General features: G+C 42.9%; 1 protein-coding gene across 1 annotated transcript; it reads left to right on the top strand.

Annotated features, from left to right (window-relative positions):
- Positions 1–1,618: 1,618 nt before the first annotated feature.
- Positions 1,619–13,233, top strand: LOC149872775 (uncharacterized). The gene is made up of 7 exons (XM_090031391.1): positions 1,619–2,887; positions 6,672–6,704; positions 6,897–7,043; positions 7,913–8,089; positions 10,002–10,092; positions 10,201–10,278; positions 12,026–13,233. Exons 3-7 carry the CDS (start codon positions 6,957–6,959, stop codon positions 12,223–12,225), a joined length of 633 nt encoding a protein of 210 aa, XP_089887517.1. The 5' UTR covers positions 1,619–2,887; positions 6,672–6,704; positions 6,897–6,956; the 3' UTR covers positions 12,226–13,233.
- The last annotated feature ends 2,636 nt before the right edge of the window (positions 13,234–15,869 follow it).

The following is a 15,869-nucleotide window of genomic DNA, read 5'->3' as shown; positions in this document are numbered from 1 at the left end:
CTGCTGAATGTCTGTACTTAGTCTTGGAAATCTTATTTTAAATGTAAGATTAAACATTTCTGTGTTTGATTCTTAAAATTGTAAGGTAGCCCCTGGGCAGATTAAGATTACAGTGAAAGGGAACTATATTTCAATGACGTAAACAGATGTGGAATAAAATTAGAAGCTACATGGAAAGTTGTCAAAATTCCAATTTTAAATGTGTGGGTGTAGCAACAAATGGAGCTTGTAAGTATGCAAAACACTGTAGCTTTTTTAAAATTTGAAACACATTTTGGTATTGTTAGAAAAGCATGATCTGAATCTGAACAGGGAAAAAAGACTATATTGTAGTATTTAGGAATAGCCTATAGGAAAATGTTGCGAAGGTGGTATTGGGATGCATCCTGCTGCAAGGAGAAAGAAGACCAGGAATTTGGACACTTAGTTGACCAGGAAGGGAACAGAATAGAATGTCATTCTAAGTCAAGAATGCCACTTACACCTAGATAGCAATTCTATTTCTGGCTATGTAAGCCTGTGCATATACATAGTGGTCTTCGTGTGCAGACTGGGAATGTGCACTGGCAATAAAATGAGTTAGAAAGCCTTCCCAACTTTTCCTCCAGTAGACGAATGGCTAGTGTGCTTACCTGGGAAACTAGAGGACTTGGATTGTTGGTCCCCCTCACCCAAAGGGGCTTTGAAGGTGGGTGTCTCTGACTTCCCAGGAGAGCACAGCACTACCACAGCACAAATTAACTGTCCGTCTCTGGCACTCCTTCTGAAGCTGAAGCTGACCCCTTGGGAAGCTACAAGAGTGAAATACGTGGAAAATTTATTGTACCAGGAGGAAGGGAGTGAGCTATAGGGTATGTGGTTCGGTGAAGTGCCTAGCAGGGAGGGAGAACCTTAGGTTCTACCCTGAGCATTTGTCCTGGTGAAGTGGACTCTTCCCTCTCCCAACCTTCATTCTTTTTCTAATGATTAGATTAAATGTAAGGGATACTGGCCCAGCTTCAGAAAGAGTGCCAGAGAAAGTACAAAGAATGATTGCTGACCTGGGGTAGTGATTTGCATGCTATGCTGAGAAGTTAGAGAGATGCAGGTACAAATCCTGTTCTGGAAGGAGTGGGGAGAGGGCTAGAATCCAGGAGGGAAGCCATTCTCATTTTTAAGTCTGGAAGCCATGGGTTTTGACTGACTATGTTTTCAGGCAACTGAAGCAGGGGTGGGCAAAATGCGATCCGGGGGCTGGATGTGGCCTGCCAGGCCATTCTATCCAGCCTGCGGGGCCCCTAAAAAATTTAGAAAATTAATATTAATCTGCCCTGGGCTGCCTGTTATGCAGCCCTTGATAGCTTGCTATAACTCAGTAAGTGTCCTTCCACCCCAAATAATTGCCTGCCTCAGGGTGCATGGGCATGCTTGTCTAAGTATACAGCCAGTAGGCATGTCCAGTCTGTGCATGTGGATAACTACATACTCATCTAGCTTTATATGGCCAGGAATACAATTGCTGCCTACATGTAAGTGGCATCTTTGGCACTTAGATGACCAGAAATGCCACATAGATGACCAAATCTAGATACCTGGATGACCAGGAAGGGGACACAGCACCTATAATGTTTACTGAAGCACCAGTGTGTGCTTGCTACCACTCTTCTTTGTCCAGCATACTTAGCCCCTGCATCATGTCAGTTTTGCTCACTGGTGCATGGAGATGATATATCTGGTACTTTACAACTTTCTTGTTCCTTATACCTGCTTTGGGGTATTGTTTGTCCCCTGCAGAGTAGAAAGTTGTTCCAAGTGGTTGCAATTTATTTTGCTCTTTACATGAAGGTGATGTTTTGCTGAATAGATCTGTAACAGCCAAGCAGAACTTGGCACTAAAACTGGCAGATCCATTTAATTAATTCCATTATGATGTTAAAGAGAAGTAAAGGTTCTCTTTCTAAAATAGCCTTGATGCTGTGCATATGGAAGATTATATTTTCCCCACAGCAAATCTGGTAATTGAATGTGAAACAGTTGCACACAGAACTTGTAAAATGTAAGATTTTTTTTGCATGCTTGTGAAAATCTTATTTAACAGTGGGTAAAAGTTAGTTGACAACTAGCTCAAAAAAGGAGTTGGGGAAGAGTAGGTACAGCATGTGACTCAGTGGCTCAAACAGGGAATCTATAAATAGAACAACATAATGAAGCTTTTAAATGGGGATAAACTGAAATAAAAAGTAGCAAGTCATTTCTAAAATTTCCTTTTCAATAAATATTAGATGTTAATTGCCTTAGATTGGCAATAACATTTAGGTTAACTATTTAGGATACACAAAAGTAGGTGTCGCCATACTGTTGGCTTGGCCGCTGCTGCTGCCCTGTGCACCACCACTGCTCAGAGGGGCAAAACTGCCCAATTATACCTGTTATCCAAGTCTGGAAAATCTGGCTTTTATTCCTGGTTCTGCCAGCAGACTTCTGGATGTCCTCAGGCAAGTTGTTGCATTATTCTGTGGCTGTTTCTCCATCCATTCAATGGAGATAATGATACTGACCTTCTTTGTAAAGTTGCTGTGGGGTGTACTGACAAAATCCACTGGATAAGTGCTAGGTATCAGAATTTATTGAGATGCTATGCATTATTCCTGGCATGAGAATTAAGTAAATGTATTTGAGACAAGTGATATAAAAGCTGCTTATCAGCAAAGATCATGATGAAAAAACACAGTTCGCAAATGGCGTGGTAAGTGGTGAGAGTACTAAGAGTTTGATAATATCACAACAATGTATATAAGAATTGAATCTTATTGTACCATTCTGAAAAATAAAATGTTAATATATTAGAGTTGTTTTTTTAAAGGGGAATGATGGTGTTCCAGGAGCTAAGGGTAAAAAAGGCGAAAAGGTATAGTATCATTAAATACAAAGCATAATTGAATGAACTGCTCAATTATGCAAACTCTTTGCACTGTTATTTTTTAAAATAATTTCTTCAAACATACTGTTTTCTTGAACTTCTTAGCAACACAGTAGCTTTGACATTTACTGTCTTTGCAGTATGTGGAATATTTTACTGGACAGAAAATAAAGCAAGGCTCTTGTTAGTAAGGCATATTATTTACTGATGTGCTTGTTTGCTTTGACTTCTGAGACATGGAGAATTCAGACTCCCTGAATCATCATTCATTTGAATCACCAAAAAGAAAATTCTGTAGATGTTAATTCAAATTAGAAAACAAATTGTAATTCAGAAATAGGAGAAATGTAAGAGTAGGAGGGGCCTCAAGAAGTCATCTAGTGCATCCCTTTGCTCTAGTGCAGAATCAAATATGTGTAGGCAAGGGGCCAATCCAGAGCAGGTGAAGTGGCATGGTTGTACCCCCTTCCCCATTTGGATCACGGTGATCCATTTTGGATCATAGGAGCCTGGTGTCTTTAAGTCTGAGAAGGAGGTAAAAATCCCCCCTGGTCTCATGCCTTTTCTTGCCCTCCATGAACAGGGCACCTACCTCCTGTTCCCATCTAGCTTGCCTACCACTGTTTCTGGCTGACCCAAGGGCAGGGGGAGCTCTAGAGCTGTTGCTGCCCTGCTCCATCTGGGCTGCTTACAGCTGGGCTCAGCAGGGACAGCAGCAGGAGGCAGGTTCCTATTCCCTACCCCTTGCCCCACTGGTGTTCCCCAACAGCTCAGGAACAGAGACAGAGAGAGGAAATAGCTCCCCATGCAGCTTTTTCCTTCAGCCCTGGCTGGAGTGGAGTAGGAATACTTGGGACAGTGGCAGCAGCAGGACGATCTCCCTGATCCCTTCCTGTGCCCAGAAGAGTAAGTGGAGAGGGTAAGGGAGGAACTGGAGGGGATGGGACATGCTGTGAACACAGACAGGAAGGCAAGGGTGCCAAGAGCAGTGGATGGCAGAGATTCTTACTTGATTCAAAGAACTTAGTGTTGGATACCTTGAAGCTGCTATCACTTCCTAGCTGAAAGGGTGTGTTTTTTGTATGCATTACAATATGGATCATTCAAAATATATCCACTTTGAAATTTGAAGCTGTTTTATGGTGTGGAAAAGCTGATTTATTTAAAACACAGGGAACCAAAAAATACTGACTTTGAAATACTGTAAATGGGTTAAAAAACATCCTAATAGTAATTTTTGTGTACCCAAATTACTATGGGTGTGTGCAGTCTTAGTTCATCCATGTTTATTAACTGATAAGAACAAAGTGAGGAATTATCCCAGTGTCTGATTCAGCAGATTTTATGGGATGGAGCACAAGGAGTTCCTAATGTAGACCAGGGACAATGATCTAGGGCAGGGGTGGGCAATTATTTCAGGCGAAGGGCCGCTTACTAGGTTTTGGTAAGCCACGTAGGGCCAAATGACAGGCAGCTAAGGGCAGATTAATGTTAATTTTCTAATTTTTTAGGGGCTCTGTGGACCAGGTGGAATGGCCTGGCGGGCCACATCCAGCCTGTGGGATGCATTTTGCCCACCCCTGATCTAGGGGCCCTTTTTCCTTGGCTTAGATTAATTTAAATTCAGAACTGTCCAGCCAACTTCCCCCTCCCTGCTTCAATCCTACCAACCCCTCCACAGACCTTGATCCCTGATCCCCAGGAAGTACTCTGGATCCCACCAACCCCCGATTATACCCCTGATTATGCATGTAGCTGAGGCTGCTGCCCCCACCTTCCATCCTTGCAGACTCCCCTGCGTCCCAGCACTTGCTGTTTTGAGACCCAGCTGCTCTGCAGTTTTCTGTTCCCTTGAGTACTCCATGTCTTCCAGGTAATGGCTGGATGTGGGGGCTGTTTCTCTCATGCCCTGCAGTATAAGGCACAAGAACATGCCTCCACAGGAAGCACACAACAGGACTGGGGACCTCTTAGCCATAGGTATCCCCAGAGGGTGGGAGCACCTGAGGGGGTAGGAGCATGTGAAGCAGCCAGGGCTCAGGACAGCAAATGCCAGGATGCAGGGGAGTTTGCATGGGTGGGAGGTGGGGGCATGATTGAGTGTTTGTGGGTCCATGGTAGGTTAGGTAGGACCAGGAGGGTGTTGGTGGGACAATTCTACACTTAGATTGATCTACGCAGAAGAAGAGGATCCTTAGATCATTGTTGCTGGTCTGTATTAGGAACTCCTTGTGTTACATCCCATGAAATCTGCTTAATTAGTCACTGGGATAACTTTTCACTTTGTTCTTGTCGATTAGTAAGGTCTGCGTGTGCGTGAATTATGTCTATAGGTACCCATATAATTTGCATACATACAAATTACTATTGGTATGTTATTTCAAACCCATTTATTTCAAAGTTGGTATTTTTTAGTCCAGTGTATTTTAAATGAATCAGGTTTTACTGTAGTTGGAAAAAGTGGAATAAATTGGATCAAGACATGAGAAAAGGTTGCAGGAACTGGGATTATTTATGCTGGAGAAAACAAGACTCAGAGAGGGGGATTTGATAACAGTCTTCAAATACAAGATGCCAATTTGGAGGCAGGGCTAGAAGTAGTGGGTTTAAATTTCAACAAGGGAGATTTAGGTTAGACATTAGGAAGAATTTCTAACTATGAGGTTGGTCCATGGAACAGACTCTGTTGAGAGGTTGTGGAATTTCAGTCAGTAGACATTTCTATATGCAGGTTAGGTGTCTTGGATAGTTTAGGCAGGGATGTATCTGCCTTTAGCCAGGGGTGCAATTAGATAACCTCTTGAGGTCTCTTCCAGTTCTAATTTTCTTTGTTTCTGTTTTAGTGTCTAATTTTTACTGTTTATAGCATGTTGTGTTAATCATAAGGTATTTCTGCTTTTTAAATGGGTAGCCTTTTTCCTAAGCCAGTACAGTACAGATTGGCAATATTAAATCCAAATACATGTAATATATATCAGACATTGGGTAGGAATAATCTCAGGGTGTGTCTCCATGTGCCTATTAAAATGCAGCATGTGCCTGCATGTGCACTCAGACCGCAGCACATTGAGCTAGGTTGCAGAAGCCCCAGCTGGCAGTGGGTTCGGAGTGAGGGGAAGGCTGCCAACCTGCCAGCCCGCCAGCGTGGGGCTGCTCCAACCAGGCTCAATGTGCTGTGGAGGGGCTGGCTGAGGCATAAGGGTGTTTCATGGTGGGACTAGTAGGCAGGCAGCTCCCAAACTGATGCACTCTCATGCCCCAGCCAGCTGTGTCAACGTATGCATGTGTGCTGGTGTGCACAAAAAACCTCCAGAGCAGAGTAGTACTTGTATTTACTTGTACTCCCTGGTGCAGAGTTTATTAGTTTCATGAGACCTAATAGGGGTACTAGTGTAGATGTTGAGACATTTACTGCACAGTTAATTAGGCAACTGTTGGTTAGGCAACTGTACAGTAAACGTCTCATAGAGATGTGCCCTCAGTGTCTCAACAGCCATTATGCAGGCTTAAGGCAAAGATGGGTGCAGGGTGCTTTGAAGAGAATTTGGTCGTGAATGAATAAATATACACTTTCTGAACCAAGTTTTGAATATATTTCATCATAACCATATATAAAACTTGCAAACTCTTTTGAAACCTACATGCAAGATTCCACAAAACTGTAAGATATTAATATGAACTACTAATCTACAAAGATGACATATTAAACAATAGGAAATAATTAGAGTAGAAAATTCAATGCAAAAACAGTATGTATGTTTGTCTTTAAAAGGGAGAAAAAGGAAGTAAAGGATCTAAAGGAAATGTAAGTAAGACATTCTTTAAACTTGCTCTTTCAACTTTTCACTCTTCTACTTATACTGGTATTAAATGTCTTAGCTCCTTACAAGAAATAACCAACTCAATAAAGCTGACAAAATAAACATACTTGCTCAAACAATATTCTTGAAAGGCTTCACTTACCAAGTATGACCAAGAGTAAAATATTTTGTTTTAGGTTGGAGAGAAAGGTCTACTAGGACCAGAAGGAATTGTGGGTAGAAAAGGGTTAGCAGGAATGACTGGACCACGAGGCCAACCTGGAGAACAGGGTGTTCCTGGAAATGATGGCTCACCTGGGAATGCTGGATCGGTTGGACCCCCCGTAAGACACTCTGTTCTTTTGAGCTAAAATATCTTCCAAGAAATTCTTAGAGTACTGAGATGGTGGTTTGGATATTGCTCACATTTACATGTGTGCAGTACCATTTAAGTATTTGCATATGTGTCTGAAAGAATAGAATTGGAGCAAACAAAGCCAAATTAATTCCTGGTGTCAGTGGAATATAAACCTGGAATGAATTTGAATCAGTAGATCTAGATTTTACTTGGAAGAATAAAGAAATTAGACCAAACTAATAAGCCATTAGCAGGGATTCTGATTTTCTCTGAGAAAAAAATCCCCAATTTTTTGGTTAAAAACAAGTAACCCCAAATCCACATTTTTCCATGATCAAAATGAAACACCACTATACACACACACACAGATGCACACACATATATATGTATGTGTGTGTATATATATATGTGTGTGTTTGTGTCTGTATGTATATATATGTATATGTGTATATATATATATAGATATATATGTATATCAGCTATATATGTATTCATGGTATTTCATTTTAAACATGCACAAATATGGATTTGTGGTTACTTTTTTTAACCTGAAAATTGGGGATTTTTTAATTCAGAGGATTCTTGGCCAATAGACATTGCCTTATAAAAAATGTCCTAATTTTTTTAAACCATTGTTTAAAATGTATCATATATATTTATCAACTGTCAAATTTATATATAATAACTTTTACTATCAATCATGTTAGCTGGATACTGGCAGAGAATTGCATTTCTAAACATTGTTCCATGGGTAATTACAGGAAACTCAGGGGATGCTTCAGTGAGCTATGCTATTAATAGGACTGTTTGGCATATTTTATTTCTCAGATTGTTCTAACAATCTTTTTTATGTAGGGGCTCCCCTTTCCAGAAACTCGTGTGATAGAGGTGTGCAAAAGGATTGCTTTAGAACAAATGTCCACCTTTGCAAACCATGTGATGAGGAAATGTGCCAGTACATGCCCACTTTATGGAGATGTGCCTATGGGGTCCCCAGGACTTGTTGGTTTGCCTGGACCTCCTGGAAAAGAGGTAAGCATAGAAAGAAAGTAAAACACATCTCTGTTTACACTGCTCTGTTGCTGAAGCATCGAAAACAATGCTAAGAGACATTCATTCGTGGACATCAATAACTTGGAGATCTTGCTGTCACTAAAATCAAGTCAATGAGAGTTTTTGATTGACATCAATGGGATGCATTTTCTTGCAAGGGAAGACAAGTATATAAATTTACCGAACTATGGAAGCAGTTAACAGATTACATATAATGTTCTGAGACCTCTGCTATGTTGTTTTAAGCTTAAAGACATGTGTAGTAAGACTGTCACAAAAGGCTGAATAAATAAACTTCATTCAATTATATAATTAAAAAACTTTCAAGGCACAAGTGCTATGAAACAGGTTTTTATTTAATTCTTCCATGACGTTCAACATCTCTAAAGGCAACCTCTGACTCATAGCCTTGGCATTCATCATCCACTAATCTAGGAAATCTCGATGTTTTTGAGGGCTATAACTGCATTTTGAACAGCACAGAAGCGTTTTCTGGTACCTACAGCAATGAATATAACAAATGACTAGCAACTTAATTAGTTCTTTTATCAGTTATCACATTCATTACTGTGCTAGAGCCAAAATCTAATCACATAACTTACTTAAAGTTACCATGAAATCTTGAATAGTTTAGGGCTAATTAATCTTCATAGATAGTTTTTTTATTACAAATAAGTGCTTGCAACATGATGCACTATGAATAAAGAGTGATTTTTCTTTTGATTGTAAAAAATAAACACCAAGACTATAGACCAACTGTAGATTTGATGGAATATTCCTTAGATTTATAAAATATTTTTTTGAGCATAAAGAGGTACATTACTGCATGCAATATTCCAATAGTAGACCAAAAATGGGTTTGTTTCTATGTGAAAGTTTTAGGTTAATATAAAGGCTAATATTACCTACAGAAACACAGACCATAAATAAAAGATTTTACTGGTGGCCTCAAATATCCCTGCCATCTGAAAACACTGGCTTCATACTTGCTCACCTCCTTTTAAACACATTTCAGGATGTCCAGAGTTCTGTGCCAAGCTGACAGCATGCAGCATTGTCTTTTTTATTTATTATCTCCTCTGGTCCACACTATATAACAAGACTGCTGTTTAATGTATTTTAAATTTTTAATAGCCTTGTTCTACCTTATTTCTTTGACCCAATCAGTCCTTGTTCTCCCACTTCATTCAGTTGTAGCTGAGAATACTTTCAGGATACCACATTTAACCTTCATTATTACATAATCACTTTTTTGCTCCTTAAATATGGAACAGCCTCGCTTTACCTATACCTATTTTCAAACTGCAGTGGTGGGTAAAGTGTTCCTTCTTTCCCTGCTTCCCTCCACCCTTTCTCTATGGCTTCTGTGTTGTCTTCATTAGGAAACAATGCAATTTAAATATGATTTTTAACAACTGAGTTAGGTAAGGTGATACAGACAATTGATTACTTGTTTGTCTGTGTTCAGCATTCAGTTAATTAGATTTTAAACACTGCAATAATCTAGTGAAGCTCGGGATTTTTTTAGCTCTTATCCAGGAACTTCAGGGTTTTTTTCTTTTTACAGCTTGTTCTTCTTACCATGGTTTTTTTTTTTTGTAAAAGTAAGCAGGTTTCCAGGAATTCTAAAATCAGTTCATAAACAAAGAAAGGACTAAATGTTTTATTGCTGTGGAGGGAGAGGGGGGAGTGAGAGGTTACTGTTTAACTTTTGATTTTAAGGTAACATCAGATTATTTTTGTTTTCTCCATAGTGTAGCTAGTCTTCTAATTCTTTTATTGATACATGAATCTCCTTTTATTTGCTGGTATTGACTAGAATTTAACTATGAAAGAGAAAATGTATTTTGTTGTCGTGTAATATAATATAATATATTTAACATTTTTATAGGGCAACCCTGGGTTGAATGGAGTTGATGGGGAACATGGCCCTGAAGGGTTTTACGGAGATTTTGGGGATCCTGGAAAAAAAGGCTCAATAGGTAGAATATTTTTTAAATACTAGAATAAAAAGAAATATTCTATGCTATAAATAACAGTAGCCACATACGTAAGTAATCTTTAAGATACGTTTTTAAAATTATTTTTAGGTGAACGTGGTGACAAAGGCCATAAAGGTGCCAAAGGTTTTGGATTAATTGGCTCTGAAGGCAACCAAGGTCGAAGAGGTACCTATTTACTCTGTTTTTGAAATCTTGCTTGCTATAAACATATGTCTGTGGGGAAATTTCTATATTATGTACTATTGTAGCATGTTACATTTATGTCTTAAGGATGTATGAGATGATTCTGCAAACTGGTGCTAGATGATTCTGTATCTGTGCATTCTGTCAAATTGGGCCAGCATCAAGTTTGCTAACCAAAATGTTAAATAGGTAGGTCAAAGAGTTGCACCACTAGTAATTGTTCTCCAGTCAGATAACTCAATTTCAACATAACCCAGGATTTTCAACCTTTTTTAACAAGTGTACCCCTTCTGTCTCAAAGTTTCAGCCCATGTATCCCTTTATATTTTTTTCTTGTTTTTAATATTTCTCCTATTTTTAATGTGCTATGCCCCCATGGCAAGACCACACAGAGCCCCCTCAGTGCGGGGCAGCCACATGGGCCTTTCATGGTGTGAGGGGAGTCAGCCACAGCCACAGCTGCACCTTCAGCCACTGCTTGCTGGGGTAATAATGCTGTGACACCCTTGGCTGCCCCCAGGCATGGCCGGCTGCACGCATCAGATGAGGCTGAATTGTGCCCTGCATGGCTGCTGACCCGCCCACCACAGCGCTCTCAGAAACAGGGCCACCGCCACCCACCAGCACCTCCACCAGCAGCCACTGCCCTGCGCTGTTGCCTCCGCAACCCCCCTTGGCCGCATGCCACACCCTGTGCCACTTTCCTATGGCCAGCCATGCGTGTGGCTCTGTGGACTGCTGACAGCCTTCCTGCCTGGCCAATCACACACCGCCGGGGATGGGCACAGAACACCGCCCCCCACTGCCACCATTCAGACTCTTGCGACCATGCAGGAAGTGGGTGGCTGTGGTGTCTCCTTGCTATCGGCTATTAGCTGAGGGTGGCAGCCTGGTGGGCAATCAGAAGAGTGAGCTGGGTGGGAGGCAGGGAGGCACCATGATGTGCTGTGTGGGACTGGCGGCACCTGGTGTGCCCCACCCCCAGGTAAGAGATGAAGTGTGGGAATGCGTTGGGAAAGCCGCCATTGCCACGCCTTGGGGCGGGCTCTGTTCCCACCTGCCTGTGCAGCCCCAGCTCCAGCCCCAGCTCCCCATGGCTGAAGCAGGCTGCGTATCCCCTACAACCTTTTAAAGTACCCATATGGGCATCCCAGGTTGACAACCACTGATACCCAATGCAATCTTCCTTTAAGTAAAATCCTTATCCACCTCAAGATAGTAGTACTGATACCTGTAGTCTGGCTTGGCCAATCATTTCCCATGAGGTACAGTATCAAAAACTTTTTTAATATATATATTTTTAAAGTTAAACTAAGTCCACTGCTCTGCTCTTATTTAAGAGCAAAGGATACTGATACTGAAGCAGTCTGAATCTGTGTTTCTTGGCTAAAAACATATTATATTTTTGGTTTTGTAGTTCCAGGTCACTCTTTGTACCTTTTTAAAGCAGATGCAAAGCATCTTTTTATAGTACCTGAACAATTTAGGGCCAGACTTTCTATAGCTGGCCCCTAAAAGATTTTTCTGCCCTTCCTGTTCTGAGACAACTGCAATTATAGTTTGTGAGCACCAGAACTTTATAGAGATGAGTAGTAAAATCAACAGTATTATTGGATCACCAGCTGCGCCAAGGGGATGGGCTTAAATGATCTAAAGATCCTTTTAATCTCTAACATGTATGACTCTATAATATGCTGGTAACATAAATATGCTTTCTGACTATTTCTAGGCGAACATGGAAGAGATGGACTAGTGTTTGATGGACTGCCAGGTCAGCCTGGTTCACGGGGACATATGGGGCAACCAGGACTGAGAGGCTATCCAGGATTTAGGGGACCTTCAGGCATATGCAAAATAGGATGTGAGCCAAATCTTATGAATGAAGTTCATCATCAAAGTGAACAAATATTTCAGGGTGAATCATTGTGAAATCTTTTGGTGTAAACAAAAAATGGTGGGGGAAAACGTACCCATTCTCTCTTTTTAAAATGAAAATAATTGGAAAAATATTGGTAAATTCTTATGTAGTATAACATATGTTTACATTGTGAAATGATTACAGTTGATAGTGGCAAATAATTTCACTTATACCTTTTACATAGAGAATACCTGGTCTAAAAATACTGCACTTAGCATAGATCATATTAATTATATTATATAAAAGAGAACTAGTTTTTTTAATTGGATGAGCTAATCCTTTTCTGAATATACCTAGGAAATGTTCTTTACAATAAAAGCTGAACAACTTACAAATTTATATTAATTTTACGGCTGTCCCTTGCTTCTCCTACCAGTCCAGATTAGGTAAAGAAGGACCATGGATATACTGTATGAGGGTGTATAAATATTTACATATTCCGCATGAGAGAACTGCTGATGAAGAAAATTATTAATCAGGTTGTCCCATATCATGTTTTATGATACGATGCTGCCTGAAAATAAGCCAGTCCCTACCCGTGGCACATCACAGGGGGCAAAAAAAAGGATTACACATTAACTTTAGTGTTTGTTAAGGCAGCCTAATTCTTGCAGTCCAGAAGGAATGTCTGTGCAGATTATATCCAGTGCTCCAGTGCACTGAATGGGGTAACTGAGTTTTTGCTTGCTCAGACAGGAGAAGGGAAAGTGTCAGGACCTACCACCACATACTTTCCTCAAATGCTGTACTCAGTAGGGCAAGTGGGGTACTAGCTCTCTTCCTCTCCAAGTGCTCAGCATTCCCATCTCTCCTTGCTCTCTGGCATGCGGTATATATTCATTTATCAGTTTTATATGATACCCTTACCCAAAAAGGCAGTGCATTTGTATGTGTGTATGTGCTAGTTCCCATTACATCAGGGCTGTCTAACTGGTGGCCTGCAGGCTACATATGGCCCACAAGCAGTTAGTTTGAAGGCCTGGGGTTCCCACTTGGCTGCCATGCCCCCATTGCTTGGAACTGGAGGATCCTTGGGGTTTGGGGGGAAGGCATGCTGCGGGGTGGGGAAAGCTGCTAAGGAGTACTGTGGTGCTGGTGGCAGCATGGAGGGCTCTGGCCTCCTCTGAGTCCTGATGCTGCCGCATGCAGTCCACTGCAGCTCTGCCTGCCCTGTATCAGGGCCCTGCCACGTGGAAGGGGCCTGCACTCTCTGACATTATGAAAGGGGCTGCTGCCTCTATCAAGGATCCTGCCCCCCACTGCTGCAGTGGCTGGGTGGGGGCATGAACAGATGCCAGCTGCCAGCAACTGTTAGGTTGGGGGGCAGGGATGGGAGTTATTCCCCCTCTCTCTGGTGTCCATTAGACGGTGCTTATTCTACTGCTTGCCCCAAGTGGGGAGCAAGTGGCGGTGGTGGTCAGGGTGGGCAGACCCAGTTGTGGTCTCCGGGAGTAGTGGGGGTAGAGTGGGGAATAACCCCGCCCTGCCCCCTCTGCCTCACGGGCCATGCTGCCCTGCTGCTGTAGCAGCAAGGGGGGAGTGCCTGGCAGACCCACTTTGGGTCCCTGCCTGTGGGACAGAGAGCAGGGAATTAAACCCGTCACTGGCCAATTCAGCCCAGGATAGCCATGCCTCCTTCTCCCCACCCGCCAGCACAGCTTCCCTGTAGCCAAGGATGTGCTCCAGCACCCCCTGGCACCTGGCGTGAGCAACTGCAGGCATGTGCCCACAGTTTCTCGGTCCAGAAGGAATGTCTGTCCTGTTACACTCTGGTTCAGCCTAGGCTGGTTAGACTTACCAGAAAAGGTTGAATCAATTCAGGCTCTGGCTTTTTAAATGTCTATTCCTAGCCCTGGTGACTGGAAGAGGTGAAAGCCTGACTCCTGGGCCATAGGGCTCTGTCTGGTCCTGTGATAGAGCATCTGTGAACCCATGCTGCTGGAGAGAGGGGTGCAAGCAAACTCATGCCCCCTGGAGAGCTGGAAGGGCTAGAGAAGGAGTGGTAGTTTGCTGGTTTACAGAGACCCAAAAGGGTACAAGTATTTTGTCTGGAAACAGGAAAAGTTTGTTGGTTATTCACAGAATCATAGAATCATAGAAGTAGGGTCAAAAGGGACCTTGTAGATCTTCAAGTCCGACCCCCTGCCTGGGCAGGAGAAAAAACTGGGCTCAAATGATCCTAGCTAGGTAGGCATCAAGCCTCCTCTTAAAGACCCCAGGGTAGAAGCCAGCACCACTTCACTTGGAAGTTGGTTCCAGATCCTAGCCGCCCTGACCATGAAGTAGTTCTTACGGCTGTCTAATCTAAACCTACTCTCCAACAACTTGTGGCCATTATTCCTTGTTATGCCAGGGGGCGCTAGGGGAAACAAGGTCTCTCCCAAACTCTTCTGGTCCCCCCTAGTTTATAGACAGTCACCAGGGCCCCCCTCAGCCTTCTTGTGTGAAGGCTGAACAGGTTCAGGTCCCACAGTCTCTCATTGTAGGGTCTACCCTGTTGTCCCCAGATCATGCAGGTGGCCCTCCTCCGGACCCTCTCAGTGATGTCCACATCCCTCCTGAAGTGGGGTGCACAGAACTGGACACAGTACTCCAGCTGTGGCCTGACCAGTGTTGCATAGAGGGGGAGGATCACCTCCTTGGCCCTGCTAGAGATGCACCTGTAGATGCACGACAAGGTCCGGTTAGCCCTGCCAACCGTGACCTCGCATTGTCAGCCTATGTTCATCTTGGAGTCAATAATGACTCCAAGATCCCTTTCTGCCTCCGTGCTCTCAAGAAGGGAGTTTCCCATCTTATAAATGTGCTGCTGGTTACTACTGTCCAAGTGCAGCACCCTGCATTTGTCAGTATTGAAGCGCATCCTGTTTTTTGCTAGCCCACCCCTATAACCTATCCAGGTCTTGCTGTAGTCTTTCCATCCCTACTAGCATGCTCACCTCACCCCAAATTTTGGTATCGTCAGCGAATTTAAACAGGTTGCTTTTCACCCCATTGTCCAAATCGCTGATAAAGAGATTGAACAGCACGGGCCCAAGGACCGAGCCCTGGGGGACTCCGCTGCCCACTTCCCCCCAGGTCGAATATGACCCATCCACCACCATGCTCTGAGTACGACCCTTCAGCCAAGCTGCAATCCATCTGACTGTGTAGGCATCAATGCCACAGTTGCCTAGTTTTTTAATGAGGATGGGGTGGGAGACGGTGTCAGAGGCCTTGCTGAAGTCCAGAAAGACTACGTCCATGGCGACACCTGCATCCAGTGCTTTTGTGACTGTTGGAGCAAAATTTTAAGTATAGGTGCTGCCAATGCATGAACTCAGTTTGATTGAGAGTGGAAAATTCCATGCAGGGCCTGAGTTACCCCTTCTATGACCTCAGGAGCTGTCAATCAGCCCTGACCCACTTTCAGCTCTGAGCAGACTCAGTTGCTATGCAGATCTTAGTGCAGAGCATGCTCAGTGTACGACTGGAATGAGGTAATACCTCTAGAAATTTCTCTTAGCCAAGCAGCCTGATTGGCTATAGGGCTGCTATAAAAGGTCTGAGGGCCCCTCCCTCTGGGGGGAGAAGATCGCGACACTGCAGACAGAGGCTGGTGTTTCCAGGGACTGTCTGGCAGTCAGGCTCTTGGGCCTACTGGTCTCCTTCCCCA

Source organism: Crocodylus siamensis, chromosome 1, assembly GCF_052110815.1.
Source record: "Crocodylus siamensis isolate JL-2025a chromosome 1, ASM5211081v1, whole genome shotgun sequence".
Lineage (NCBI taxonomy): Eukaryota > Metazoa > Chordata > Crocodylia > Crocodylidae > Crocodylus > Crocodylus siamensis.
This window is presented reverse-complemented; position numbering and strand designations above follow the sequence as displayed.